This window comes from Stenella coeruleoalba (assembly GCF_951394435.1).
Source record: "Stenella coeruleoalba genome assembly, chromosome: 2".
In the NCBI taxonomy this organism is placed as follows: Eukaryota; Metazoa; Chordata; class Mammalia; order Artiodactyla; family Delphinidae; genus Stenella; species Stenella coeruleoalba.
Window position 1 is genome coordinate 28,072,737 of NC_137147.1, and position 13,737 is coordinate 28,086,473.

The following is a 13,737-nucleotide window of genomic DNA, read 5'->3' on the forward strand; positions in this document are numbered from 1 at the left end:
CTTATCTTTATCAAAAAACTGTATAAATTTACAACCAGCATTTTTTTTTAATTATATAAATCTTCTCCTTAGAAAGGACTGCTAACAAGTGAAAACGAATGCGACAGCACCTTAGCAATTTTTTAGTAATAAAAAGTTCTTTTCAATCAAATCATAGTCTTCCTTTGGGTTTTTTTTCTTGGCTTGGTTGATATGCCCTCCTCACAGAAAATTATCACTCATTATTTGAGCTCCACAGGTCCATTAAGCAGAGAAGAAAAAGAGACTGCAGAATTCTAATGTAAATTTATTAAATTAAATCTTGAAAATACGTGGTGATCTTGGGAAAAGATCCAGAAGAGGAGCATTCATTTGCTTGCAAAGGCCATAATCTGTTCCTGGAGGAAAAAATGAAACAAAGTGAGTGATACTCTGACATTGTAAAGTATGTGGGCAGGTGAAGATAATACTTTAAAATATCTAAAGTGATTAAAGCAAAAATTTGGCAAAAGTCCCAGATTCTCCTCCTGAGTCCCTCCAAAGTGTCTTTTAATGCAAGTTTCTCAGGAAAGAAGCTGGCGAAGCAGCAAAAGGAGTTTAAGCATCTTTATCTTTACAAGCCCCTATTCACTATTTTAAGCCCTTATATAAGGGTACTGCTTAGATGTGGGCCCTGGCACCAAAAACCTCGGAAGGGATATTTCTGCTCATAACCACGGGGGAAGGTATTCAGATAAAGATGATAATTTTACAGCCGAGAAAATTAAAGAAACCAAGTCATTGGCGAAGTCATTCCTCAGTGAGCAAGACTCTTGGAGATCTGGGAGAACTCTCTTACTTTGAGCGGAGACACTGCATTTGTAGCCTGCAAGCCCCACGTCCTGAGCAGCACCAGTGGGGCGGCACTGGTAGAATACAGCCGTTTTAGTAGGTCAGTAGCAGCCAGAAGAGCAGTGTTGTGACGCTGTCTGTCTGTTTCATAAGCTGTGAGGTGACTCATGGAGCCTGAAGGGAAAAGGAAAGGTTAAATCCCTAATTCAGTAGTGAAGTTTTCCTTCCTAGCAAACCAGATACATTTATGTCTACTACATCTAGCTACTGAGGGCCATTTACCTGATCTTCCCGTATTATAGGACCTTGGGATACCTCTCTAAGGTACTTGAATCCTTACCTAAGTCTTTCCCATTGAAGGCTGCAGTCCTGAGGTGATGCAGCAAGCTGGAGATATCCCCGAAGCCCATGTTGGCACCTTGTCCTGCAAGTGGGTGGACTCTGTGGGCTGCATCCCTAAGGATAAAGCAGAGTTCAGGTGTAGCCTCCAGCGCAGAGTGAAAAGGAGTGGCCCTGCTCTGTTATTATCTTACCCAATGAGTGCCAGCCGAGGCCGGACGTACTCAGCAGCATGTCCCAATCCAAGAGGAAACAGTATTCGGCTTTTGGCATCCACCCTGGCTACACTTGGGGGCAGCTGGCGAGCTGAGATCTTAGTGGGCTTCAGAAAGGCGACCGCATACTGCAGCATGGAGCCAGCCGAGTCGATGAAGTCTGTGTGGTTGGCATCACTCCACTGAGTAGCACCAGCCACAAAACAAAGTGAAATTTCATCAGCGACTCCAGCAGGGAATTAAAAATTCAACAAGGCAACCATTTTATAACCACAGCCAAGGGTAGTGGGACCTAACACACCTAAACTGATTTGTGTCACTAAAGTGACAAGTCCCTCAAACAAATGCAAAATGCAACTTCTCATCACTCCCCACAGGCTTTAGGAGCAAGCCAAACTGCTCATGAGCTGCCCCTACCTACCTCTGAGCCTCACCTTTCACTAATCCTACCCTCAAAATGCACATGCCAGCCACAAAGTAGCTCACTCTACAACACGCTCTTGCCTCCACACACCCCTCTACTTAGAATGTCCTCCCACTTCTAGTTCACCAGGATAACACCTCAGAGCATGCAGAAGCTGTCACCCCTTTTTGTAAACCTCCCTCCAAACCTTCTGTGTCTTCCTCCTCCATGCTCCCACAGTATCCTATGCATACTCCACCACTGTATCAAAACTGTCATTTCTATATCTTTCTCCCTCACTTGACTGAGCTTCCTGAAATCAGGGACTATGTCTCATTTGTCCAACTCCAAAGCCTTCTATATAGAAGCACTCATAACTCCTGCTGAATGAATGTACTGCAAAGGCCTATGCCAGGAATATCTACTAAATGACCCATAAAGGGTCACCATTTATCTTGGAAGCCACTTCAGTGCGTTCAGTTCTTTTTATTCTTGTTGTTACTACAGAGCAGGGGAGCTTAAGTTCTTCACTGTAAACCAGTGTGAAGTCATTAGCAAGGCAGTAGAGTTTGGTGGTTAAAAGGATAGGCTCAAGGGCCAGCCTGATTTCAGAACCCAGCTTTGCCGCCAGCTGTATGACCTCAGGCAAGTTACCTATATCTAAGTGAGCAGGATAATAGTACCTACCTCAATGGTTCACTGAATTAAATACATAAATACATGTTTAAAAAACTCTTCACCTGTACCTGGCACATAGTAAGTGCTGGATAAATGTTATCGATCATTATCATTAGTGAATTCAGATAATGTGACATTTGAACTCCAAAAATATTGGTGTCTGTATTATCTAAAGGCTATGTCTACTCCAGTAATAATTACCATTTGTTGAGTACCCTATAATGTACTAGGTATGTTCCAAGCATTTTACATAAATTCTCTCTTTCTAAGTCTTTAGACTTTTATTACTATTAAACCCTAAGAGGTTGGTGATACTATTTCCATTTTTCAGGAGATTAACAGGTAGAACCAATATTGAACCCATATCTCTCTACAAAGCTTACTCTTAAGCTCACTATGGAAATGTGCTCAGCCCCTCCCCAGAAACACTTCTGATGAATCAGGCTTCAATGGTTCAGGTACTTGGCATCTGTTAAAAATTATCAAAGTATTACAGCTTCAAAAAAAGTTACTTATCCAAGTAACTACCACCCAGGCAGCTGTTTCAGTCAGCATAGCAGCAGCCCTCAACCCTCAGAAGAGCACACTAATTAATTTCTTTGTTGTACATTTTCCTGAGTCCCCTCCTCCACATACTCCACATCAAGCGTTACAGGTTCAAAGGGGCAGCTGGTTGGTTGTTCCTCTTTTCTTACTCAAAACCACCTTTCTGTATCTATCCCAGCAACATATTGTCAGCTGGTGATACTCACAAAGGCAGAGTTAACGGCATCCACAAACTTTTCCTCATCCATGCTGACCAGCTCTGCTGCATGTTCATGGGATGTGGACCAAACCAAGGAACTCAAAGTGTCTGAGAGCTGTGTCAAAAGAACATCAATACCAAGGGCTAAAACCTCTGTTCTTAAGAGCTCTCAAGCACGAAGAAAGACAAGAAGGGGTAACAAAGCTAGCCTGGGCATATTCCCTTGAAACCAGAAAAAGGCTGAGAGAAAATGAAGTTCTAAAAGAGGAAGGCTTGACATGTTTAAGCGGACTAGCCAGGACTTCTTACCGGAAGCAGAGCAATGGGCCCGGAGGGGAGGAATCTCTGCCAAGCTACATTGTTTTCTGTGGCCTACAACGGAGAGGAGAAGAGTTCTTGTGAGAAGTACCCAGTACCAATTATTATTGTTTTTTTTCCTAGGTCATAAGATATCTATATGTATTTTATTTTTTATTTTTTTAACATCTTTATTGGAGTGTAATTGCTTTACAATGCTGTGTTAGTTTCTGCTTTATAACACAGTGACTCAGCTATAGATATACATATATCCCCATATCTCCCCAGTACCAGTTAAACCCGAGCAAGGCCCCCAGATGGTGGGCTCAGGATCTTACCTCCGATAAATGCAGAGTAGCCACAACAGCGGACTGGTCATAGTTCCAGCTAACGTTTTGGATTCCAGCGGCCTGCCGTACGCCTGAGTTGTGGCCATCTGCACCAATCTGCATGGAGACAAGAGCCCGCTGAGTCTTAAAACCTTTTAATTAACGAAACTGTTCCAGAAGTTTGTCTCTGCCTCCTAAAAGTTTTCTCTAGTTCCCACTGGTGGCAAGCCCGTCTGTGGCAGGTAACTCTTTATCATGCCTGCCTCACTCCCAGCCCCAAGAGGGGTAGCCCTACATATGCGATCCCAGCTTCAATTAACAGACCAAAGCTGGACATCTGATCCAAGAGGTGCCAGCCGTAGGTTAAACTGAGCCGAATTCTCTTGATATTTGAACTAGAAAGCGCTAGAGTTGAAGAATCCTGAAGTAAGGTTGGGAACGGCTGCCATGGAAAAGGGGAAGCTGATGAGCAGAAAGAGAAAAAAATGGGAGATGCAAGGAGATGAACGACTACAGGACTCCTGAGAGGGAAGGAACAGCCTCAATTTCTGACCCTCTGATTCCTGTCCCTGTAAGGCCAGCTATCCTTTATTTCAAGACCTATGATGGTCCAACAGCTTGCGTCCTGTACAGGATTTACAACAGAACCATCTTAACTGGAGCTGGTTTGAGTGGGTATGGGTCCTTATAACCAAAAGTTTTGCCTAAAATTAACTTTAACTATAGCTTAGATCTAAAACTAGAGACCCTAGAATCTAACAAGATGTGGATATGCGAGACCCCTGGCAAAATAAGAATCTTCAACTACCAACAATTTGGTCTGGAGGATGCTGCCATCACCTAGGGTAATATGAACCCAAGGGCTGGAGTCTGCCATAGAAAATGGATAAGGCCAGGTATAGCTGACTGCTTTGCTCTTGTAGAGAACGGTCACTCGGTCTAGGGAGGTCAAAAGAGAAAAAACAAAACATTAGACAGTTGGCCCACAGGCTGAGGAAAAAACTACAGCAAAGTCCCAAGACAGCTTATCTTTATCTTATCATTTACTCCTAAACAAGAAGAGTAAAGATCTCAAAAATAACTCATGTGATCTATGCTATGGTCTAAGAGCTAATAAATGACAGAGGCCACAGGGATGAATCAGTGTGAGGAAAACAAGGACAAAAAAAAGTAAGCTCTCACTGAACTGTCACCTGCATGAGGCACTCTTCCCATCTTCATGATCCTGCTCCAGTTTCACTCTATGCCTACATGAATCCACATGTGTTTTCAAAGCAAATAGGGTGGGGAATACCACAGACTCAAACAAGTTCTAGATTTCATAAGATTTTTCTTCCCACTGGAAGTCATTTTACTTTTCTGATCATAAGAAGTACATGCTTACTACTTTTACTTTGTGTAAAAGTCTGAACCACAAAGAAAGGTTTAAAAAGGGGGAAAAGAAATCACCTTTAATCATACCACTCAGAGACAGCTAGTTAAAGCTTTGTTTATAGCTTTCCAAACAATTTCCTATGTGTGTATATGCACACACACCCCACACACATACTCACACACACAAGTGGGATCATATGACACACACTTTTTTTCACCAATATATTATGGGACATGTTTCTAAGTGACTATTAGATCTAAATTATCTTTAGGACCTCCCTGGTGGCGCAGTGGTTAAGAATCCGCCTGCCAATGCAGGGGACATGGGTTCAATCCCTGGTCCGGGAAGATCCCACATGCCGCGGAGCAGCTAAGTCCGTGCACCACAACTACTGAGCCTGCGCTCTAGAGCCCACACGCCACAACTACTGAAGCCTGTGCACCTAGAACCCGTGCCCCGCAACAAGAGAAGCCACCGCAATGAGAAGTCCATGGACTGCAATGAACAGTAGCTCCTGCTCGCTGCAACCAGAGAAAGCCCGTGCACAGCAACGGAGACCCAACACAGCCAAAAAAAATTTTTAAAACAAATAAATAAATAAAAAGAAAGACAATCTAGTTTTAAAATGAGCAAAAGATTTTAAACAGACACTTCTCCAAAGAAGATATACAAATAGGGACTTCCCTCGTGGTCCAGTGTTTAAGAATCCACCTTCCAATGCAGGGGACGCAGGTTCGATCTCTGGTCGGGGAACTAAGATTCCACAAGCCATGGGGCAACTAAGCCCACACACCACAACTAGAGAGAAGCCTGAGCACCGCAACGAAAGATCCCACATGCCACAACTAAGACCCGATACAGCCAAAAAAAAAACAAAAAACAAAAAAAAACAGATATACAAATAGCCAACAAGTACATGAAAAGACACTCAACATTATTAGTCATCAGGTAAATACAATCAAAACTACGAGATGGGACTTCCCTGGCAGTATAGTGGTTAAGATTCTGTGCTCCCAATGCAGGGGGCACAGGTTCACTCCCTGGTCGGGGAACTGAGATCCCGCGTGCTGTGTGGTGTGGCCAAACAAAATAAACAAAAAAACTACAGTGAAATACCACTTCAGTTACTAGGACGGCTATTAAAAAAAAAAAGGTTGAGGGGAATAAAGTGTTGGTGGAGAAATTGGAACCCTTATATATTGTTGGTGGGAAAGGGACATGGTAGAGCCTCTTTAAAGTTTGGCAGTTTATGAAAATGTTAAACATAGAATTATTACATGACCCAGCAATTCTACTCCTAAGTATCCACCCAGCAGAAATGAAACATGTCCACACAAAACCTTGTCCATAAATATTCATAGCTTTATTCACAATCATCAAAAAGTGGAAACAACCCAAAATGTCCACACAATGAAATACTACTGGGCAGTAAAAAAGACTGGAGTACTGATACATACTACAACATGAATGAGTCTCAAAAATGCATTTAGTGAGAGAAGTCAGACATTAAAAAATACATATTGTATCATTCTATCTACATGAAATGTCCAGAATAGGCAAATCTCAAAAAACAGAAAGTAGATTAGTGGTGCCAGGGGCTAGGAGTGGGAATGGGGAATGACTGTAAACAGGTACGAGGTTTACTTCTGAGTAATAGGAATGTTCTATAATCATATTGTGGTGATGGTGGCACAACTCTATAAATAGATTGAAAAATCACTGAACTGTACACTTAAAATCAGTGAATTATTGGTATGTAAGTTATACCTGAATAAAGCTGTTTAAAAAAAAAAGAGAAAGAGAAAGAACATCCCTGAGATAACTGTTAGAGGGCTTCTTTATGGTGGACATCAGTATCTGTAGAAGGGATCCTTCCAGTAAGTCCCAGAATAACTCTTAGTTCATTTTCCAGAAAGTGAGTGGAAGATGGAAGAGATAGATACCTCACCTGACACAGCCTCCAGCTGCTTAGTGAGAGCATGCATGATGACATTGTTCTCCACTATACAGCCCATGTCATCTAGATTATCCTTATCGAACATTATCAGAGCTTCTGAGCAGGCATCCCACACCTGGAAACACAAAGGGAAAGTTGTATTACAATCCAAGGAAAAGGAAATATTACTCCAGTCAAACTGAGCATTGATTGAAGCAGGAAAACCACAGTTTGTCAGTCCCTCTGGCAGGAAGTATAAGGTGGGAAGAAAATTCTCTCATGAATGCTTCCCTCCTACTTCCTTTGACTGAGTGTAAACTCTGTCTGAATTCCTCCCACATTTACAGAAAACCTGGAGAATGTGAACTCCAATATCTTAACTCAAGATAAACCAAGATAAGCCAAAGGTGATAAAGGAGGCACCTGCATTCGACGAAAGGCTCTGTATCTCATGTTGCAGATGTGGTCCCAGGCACCAAAACCTACAAAAGAAAGGAGTTATATATAGACCAAAGCAACTTGATGGGACTGGCATCCCTCCTGGGTTCCCCTTTCTCTCTCCTTCCTGTTAAGTAAGAGGTTGTTTTCAGTGTTCTCCAATAATAGGGAAATACTCTTCACGTCTATCCTGTTTGATGCTAGGAGCTAAGCTACTCTGTTCCCCAGTTCAGAATATACAGCATGAAAAAGACCCAGCTTTCATGATCAAAGGTCAAATCACATTAAAGTGGGGGAAATAATAAAGTGGGGGAAATAAACCAAATCCGTATTTTCTTTTCCTTCATCATCCTATTGAGGATACAAACTCCCTGGATAAAGACTATTTTTTGCTTAATTCCAGAGCACTAAACCGATTCATTCATTGAGGAAATATTTATTGAGCACTTACTATGTGCCAGATACACTTCTAGGTACTGAGCATAAAGCGGGAAACCAAACAGACAAATCTCTGCCCTTCAGCAGCTGACATTCTAGTTGGAGAGATAGACAATTAAAAAAAAATTCATAATAAAATGTCAGGTAGTGTTATAAAGAAAAATAAAGCAGTATAAGGAGCTAGAGAGTCATGCAAGAGTTTAATTTTAGATGGGGTGTTTCTAGATAGGATGGCTTGAGGGAGTAACATTAGACAAAGACCTTAAGATAATTTGCTAACTGGTTCCAGGTGTACACATCCACCTACACCCTACGAGCACTTAGCATTCAGGCTCCCCAGCCCCCTATAGGGCTGACTCTGGAAATGAAGAGTATGCTGTTACTAGAAGCGAATGATCGTAATTAGTTCATATAGTTTCAATTCCACCAATTCATAATGACCCAACATCACAAATGATGTCTACATGGAGCCACACGTCCCAGAGATGTCTTCCTCAGACTGCGAGTTGACACACCAACAATTCCAGGGGTCCTCATCTTCGACTATGTACTAGACTTACCAACCCCACCCTCCTCTTCCCACCCATCTCAGTGAGTTCCCTCCTCGCCAGATGCTCTGCTGACTCTGCTCTATGGGACACACTGCAAAGTCAAGAGAGACAGGAGATTGGTTCTACGACAGAGGATCTTCTACTCACTACTGAGAAGGGTTGCGGAGCCAGGGGAAATGGAGCTGACCCTGTTGCTGTAAGTTTCTGGCAATTTCCCCAGTACTTTCTTTGGACCTGCTTCTAGCAACAGGATTTTCTTGTCACAAAAGTGAATATCATATCCTAAAAAAAAAAAAGAACAAAATGTGATATCATTTTAGGAAAATCAGAATTTATTCTCTTTCTCATTTCCAAGAGAAGCAACATATTAACTAATCCCTTGGCCCTCAGGATACAAATTTCTTACACACATAAAAAGGAAAACATCATGTGGAGTACTAAGCAATAACGCATACTACCATTTCAGTCATGCAAAGCACCCTGCCCATGGTGGTAAGGCCTCTCTAGACAGTCTAACACCTGCCATGTGCAAAGACACAAATAATGGCAAAACCCATAGCAAGTGAATAGACTGTCCTAGAAAGGAAAAATGAAGAAAGGAAGGCTGTAGTATTTAGACACCAGATATTTACAATCTACAAAGTATTAAGTCACTAAAAATTACAAATCCTGTTCAACAGAAAAATGGGGTTAATAAAATTCATTGCGGCCTCAAGATTAAGTCAAAGATAAAGAGCTTGTGAAAGAAAAGGGGGCCAAAAAATAACATCAACTGTGCCTAAAAATCTGGTCCTAAAACATCTGTATAGTGAAGTAAAAAGAGGACTTGGAGACTCTGTTACTGGGTCACTGCAGCACAAACACAAGTCCTTCCACAGTGTCTCAGAGAACGGTGCAGGGAAAAGATAAGCAGTGAGTTGCATGTGACAGAATTTACCAGAGAAGAAACACTGCAGGTTTTACTTAGTAACGATGAGAGAAACCCCAAAGACCCTGACCCCTCTTTTTATTTTGGAATCTAAATGAGAAGAAAGGCACTATTATTACATACAACAAAGAAAGTGTGAAAATCAAGGCTGGCTCCAGTCAAAAAGGAGTGAACTGCGCTGAACCCACCAGGTCAGCATGGCGTTCCCTGTCGTGCGGCAGCACCGTGCCTGCAGACAGGACTACTTTCTGGTCCATCACATCTCTAGGCTTTGATCTAACAGAAGCCACTGCAACCGAATGCTGCCTGCCACCAGCTCCCTACGGCTCCTACTCCCTGAAGCCTCACCTCCCCAGCAGTCCTCTTAGTACCACACCCGCACACCTCCACCCCCCAGGATAGGTCAGTTGCTTGCTCCTCTAGGGTAGCTTTCATTTCATTCTTCTTTCTGTTAGTTATTTACAAATCTTTTTCCTTTGCTAGATTCTAAATTCCTTGGAGGCCAGGAATCATTTCTTTTCCTATCGCTGTATGTCCCCAGCAGCAAACTGCTGTTATCTCCTCAATCCATAAAATAGATAATGTCTTAACAGACATTTTTGTTAAATGAGAAACCAGGAAATATATAAGAAAACAGTTAGATTTCCATCCTATATTTGCCCTGGTGAGTAGAAATAGAAAAATTATAAAAATATCTATTTTAGGCTATAATACCATTACAGTTAAAGGCACAAACATATATATGACTTAGCTATTGAATTAAATGAAATTATAAATTGTAGGTGACTATCTAAATTTTAACCTTGAAATCACTTCACTCTATGTAGAATCCAAGTTAATTTTGATTTATCAAATAACAACCTAGAACCATAAATTAATAACCTGTCACTCTTTTATGAATAACAGTAGGTTATTATATTAATAATGTTTACTTTTTTCCTGTATATCTATAAGCAAAGTTCCATAGAATCACTATTATCATTATCATCATCACTGCTAATGTTTATTAACACCTATATGCCAGGTACAATTATATGTGATTTACTGTAGTATCATCTGATATAATCCATACCACAATTTTATGAAGAAAGAAAAGCTATTTTGCTCTAATTTTAGAGATGAGAAAAACCAATGTACAGAAATTGTGAGTAACTTATATAATTCCACCCAAATAGAACCTATTGGAGACAAGACTAAGGATTCAAATACATGTAATCTTAGATGGACACTTGTTTCTTCACCATTTAACTTCCTTTAAAGGAAAGTTCCTTCTTATTTAAGAAAATCAGAAAAACAATCAGGAGGGAGATTGGTTCAAGATGGCGGAGTAGAAGGACGTGCTCTCACTCCCTCTTGTGAGAACACCAGAATCACAACTAACTGCTGAACAGTCATTGACAGGAAGACACTGGAACTCACCAAAAAAGATACCCCACATCCGAAGACAAAGGAGAAGCCACAATGAGATGGTAGGAGGGGTGCAATCACAATAAAATCAAATCCTGTAACTGCTGGGTGGGTGACTCACAAACTGGAGAACACTTATACCACAAGTCCACCCACTGGAGTGAAGGGTCTGAGCCCCATGTCAGGCTTCCCAACCTGGGGGTCCGGAAATGGGAGGAGGAATTCCTAGAGAATCAGACTTTGAAGGCTAGCGGGATTTGACTGCAGGACTTCGACAGGACTGGAGGAAACAGAGACTCCACTCTTGGAGGGCACACACAAAGTAGTGTGCGCATCGGGACCAAGGGGAAGGAGCAGTGACCCCATAGGTAGGTCTGGAGACTGAACCAGACCTACCTGCTAGTGTTGGAAGGTCTCCTGCAGAGGCGGGGGGTGGCTGTGTCTCACTGTGAGGACAAGGACACTGGCAGCAGAAGTTCTGGGAAGTACTCCTTGGCGTGAACCCTCCCAGAGTCCGCCATTAGCCCCACCAAAGAGCCCAGGTAGGCTCCAGTGTTGGGTCACCTCAGGCCAAACAACCAGCAGGGAGGGAACCCAGCCCCACCCATCAGCAGACAAGCAGATTAAAGTTTTACTGAGCTCTGCCCACCAAAGCAACAGCCAGCTCTACCCACCACCAGTCCCTCCCATCAAGAAACTTGCACAAGCCTCTTAGACAGCCTCATCCACCAGAAGGCACAGAGCAGAAGCAAGAAGAACTACAACCCTGCAGCCTGTGGAACAAAAACCACATTCACAGAAAGACAGACAAGATGAAAAGGCAGAGGGCTATGTACCAGATGAAGGAACAAGATAAAACCCCAGAAAAACAACTAAATGAAGTGGAGATAGGCAAGCTTCCAGAAAAAGAATTCAGAATAATGATAGTGAAGATGATCCAGGACCTCGGAAAAAGAATGGAGGCAAAGGTCGAAAAGATGCAAGAAATGTTTAACAAAGATCTAGAAGAATTAAAGAACAAACAAACACAGATGAACAATACAATAACTGAAATGAAAACTACACTAGAAGGAATCAATAGCAGAATAACTGAGGCAGAAGAACCTGGAAGACAAAATGGTGGAATTCACTTCTGCCGAACAGAATAAAGAAAAAAGAATGAAAAGAAATGCAGACAGCCTAAGAGACCTCTGGGACAATATTAAATGCAGCAACATTCGCATTATAGGGGTCCCAGAAGGAGAAGAGAAAGGACCTGAGAAAATATTTGAAGAGATTATAGTCGAAAACTTCCCTAACATGGGAAAGGAAGGAGCCACCCAAGTCTAGGAAGTGCAGAGTCCCATACAGGATAAACCCAAGGAGAAACACGCCAAGTCACATAGTAATCAAACTGACAAAAATTAAAGACAAAGAAAAATTATTGAAAGCAGCAATGGAAAAACAACAAATAACATACAAGGGAACTCCCATAAGGTTAACAGCTGATTTTTCAGCAGAAACTCTACAAGCCAGAAGGGAGTGGCATGATATACTTAAAGTGATGAAAGGGAAGCACCTACAACCAAGATTACTCTACCCAGCAAGGATCTCATTCAGATTTGAGGGAGAAATCAAAAGCTTTACAGACAAGCAAAAGCTTTACAGACAAGCAAAAGCTAAGAGAATTCAGCACCACCAAACCAACAAATGCTAAAGGAACTTCTCTAAGTGGGAAACACAAGAGAAGAAAAGGACCTACAGAAACAAACCCAAAACAATAAAGAAAATGATAATAGGAACATATATATCAATAATTACCTTAAACATGAATGAATTAAATGCTCCAACCAAAAAGACACAGGCTTGCTGAATGCATACAAAAACAAGACCCATAAATATGCTGTCTACAAGAGACCCACTTCAGACCTAGGGACACATTCAGACTGAAAGTGAGGGGATGGAGAAAGATCTTCCATGCAAATGGAAATCAAAAGAAAGCTGGAGGGGGCTTCCCTGGTGGCGCAGTGGTTGAGAGTCTACCTGCCGATGCAGGGGACACGGGTTCGTGCCCCGGTTCGGGAAGATCCCACATGCCGCGGAGCAGCTAGGCCCATGAGCTTTGGCCACCGAGCCTGCACGTCCGGAGCCTGTGCTCCGCAATGGGAGAGGCCACAACAGTGAGAGGTCCGCGTACCGCAAAAAAAAAAAAAAAACCCCACATGCACCCCAGTGTTCATTGCTGCACTATTTACAATACCCAGGTCATGGAAGCAACCTAAATGCCCATCAACTGATGAATAAAGAAGATGTGGTATATATATACAATGGAATATTACTCAGCCATAGAAAGGAACGAAATTGGGTCATTTGTAGAGATGTGGATGAATCTAGAGACTGTCATACAGAGTGAAGTAAGTCAGAAAGAGAAAAACAAATATCGTATATTAACGCATATATGTGAAACCTAGAAGAATGATACAGATGAACCGGTTTGCAGGGCAGAAATTGAGACACAGATGTAGAGAACAAACCTACGGACACCAAGGGGGGAAGCAGCAGTGGGTGGGGGTGGGGGTGTGATGAACTGGGAGATTGGAATTGACCTGTATACACTAATGTGTACAAAATGGATGACTCATAAGAACCTGCTGTATAAAAAAAATAAATAAAATAAAATTCAAAAAAAAAAGAATAAAAACAAACAAACAAAACAATCAGGAGAAAATCTGGTGAGAGAATATTCAGAAGAGACAACAACTAAAAAGAAAAGTTTCTGAAATGGAAGTAAGTTTAGTCTGTTCTAGAAATATGCTGTCCACTAAAAATAATAGAATATGCAAATAATAAAAATAATGTGACACGTAAT

At 41.8% G+C, this 13,737-nt stretch overlaps 1 protein-coding gene across 6 annotated transcripts in view; it reads right to left on the reverse strand.

Moving 5' to 3' along the window:
• Positions 1–104: 104 nt before the first annotated feature.
• Positions 105–13,737, reverse strand: part of COQ6 (coenzyme Q6, monooxygenase) — a 15,628-nt gene continuing 1,995 nt past the window's right edge. For 2 of the 6 annotated variants that reach the window (XM_079914716.1, XM_079914715.1), the window contains exons 2-12: positions 8,702–8,836; positions 7,551–7,609; positions 7,140–7,263; positions 4,625–4,755; positions 3,826–3,933; positions 3,500–3,562; positions 3,198–3,305; positions 1,344–1,546; positions 1,151–1,266; positions 818–984; positions 105–377 (exon numbers count right to left, since the gene is read on the reverse strand). In XM_079914716.1, coding sequence (XP_079770842.1) covers positions 348–377; positions 818–984; positions 1,151–1,266; positions 1,344–1,546; positions 3,198–3,305; positions 3,500–3,562; positions 3,826–3,933; positions 4,625–4,755; positions 7,140–7,263; positions 7,551–7,580 — 1,080 coding nt within the window. In that variant the 5' untranslated portion in view covers positions 7,581–7,609; positions 8,702–8,836 and the 3' untranslated portion in view covers positions 105–347. Of the gene's footprint in view, positions 378–591; positions 985–1,150; positions 1,267–1,343; positions 1,547–3,197; positions 3,306–3,499; positions 3,563–3,825; positions 3,934–4,624; positions 4,756–7,139; positions 7,264–7,550; positions 7,610–8,016; positions 8,523–8,701; positions 8,837–13,737 lie in introns of those variants that run through there. The other 4 variants (XM_079914719.1, XM_079914717.1, XM_079914718.1 and 1 more) reach the window with 4 other exon arrangements.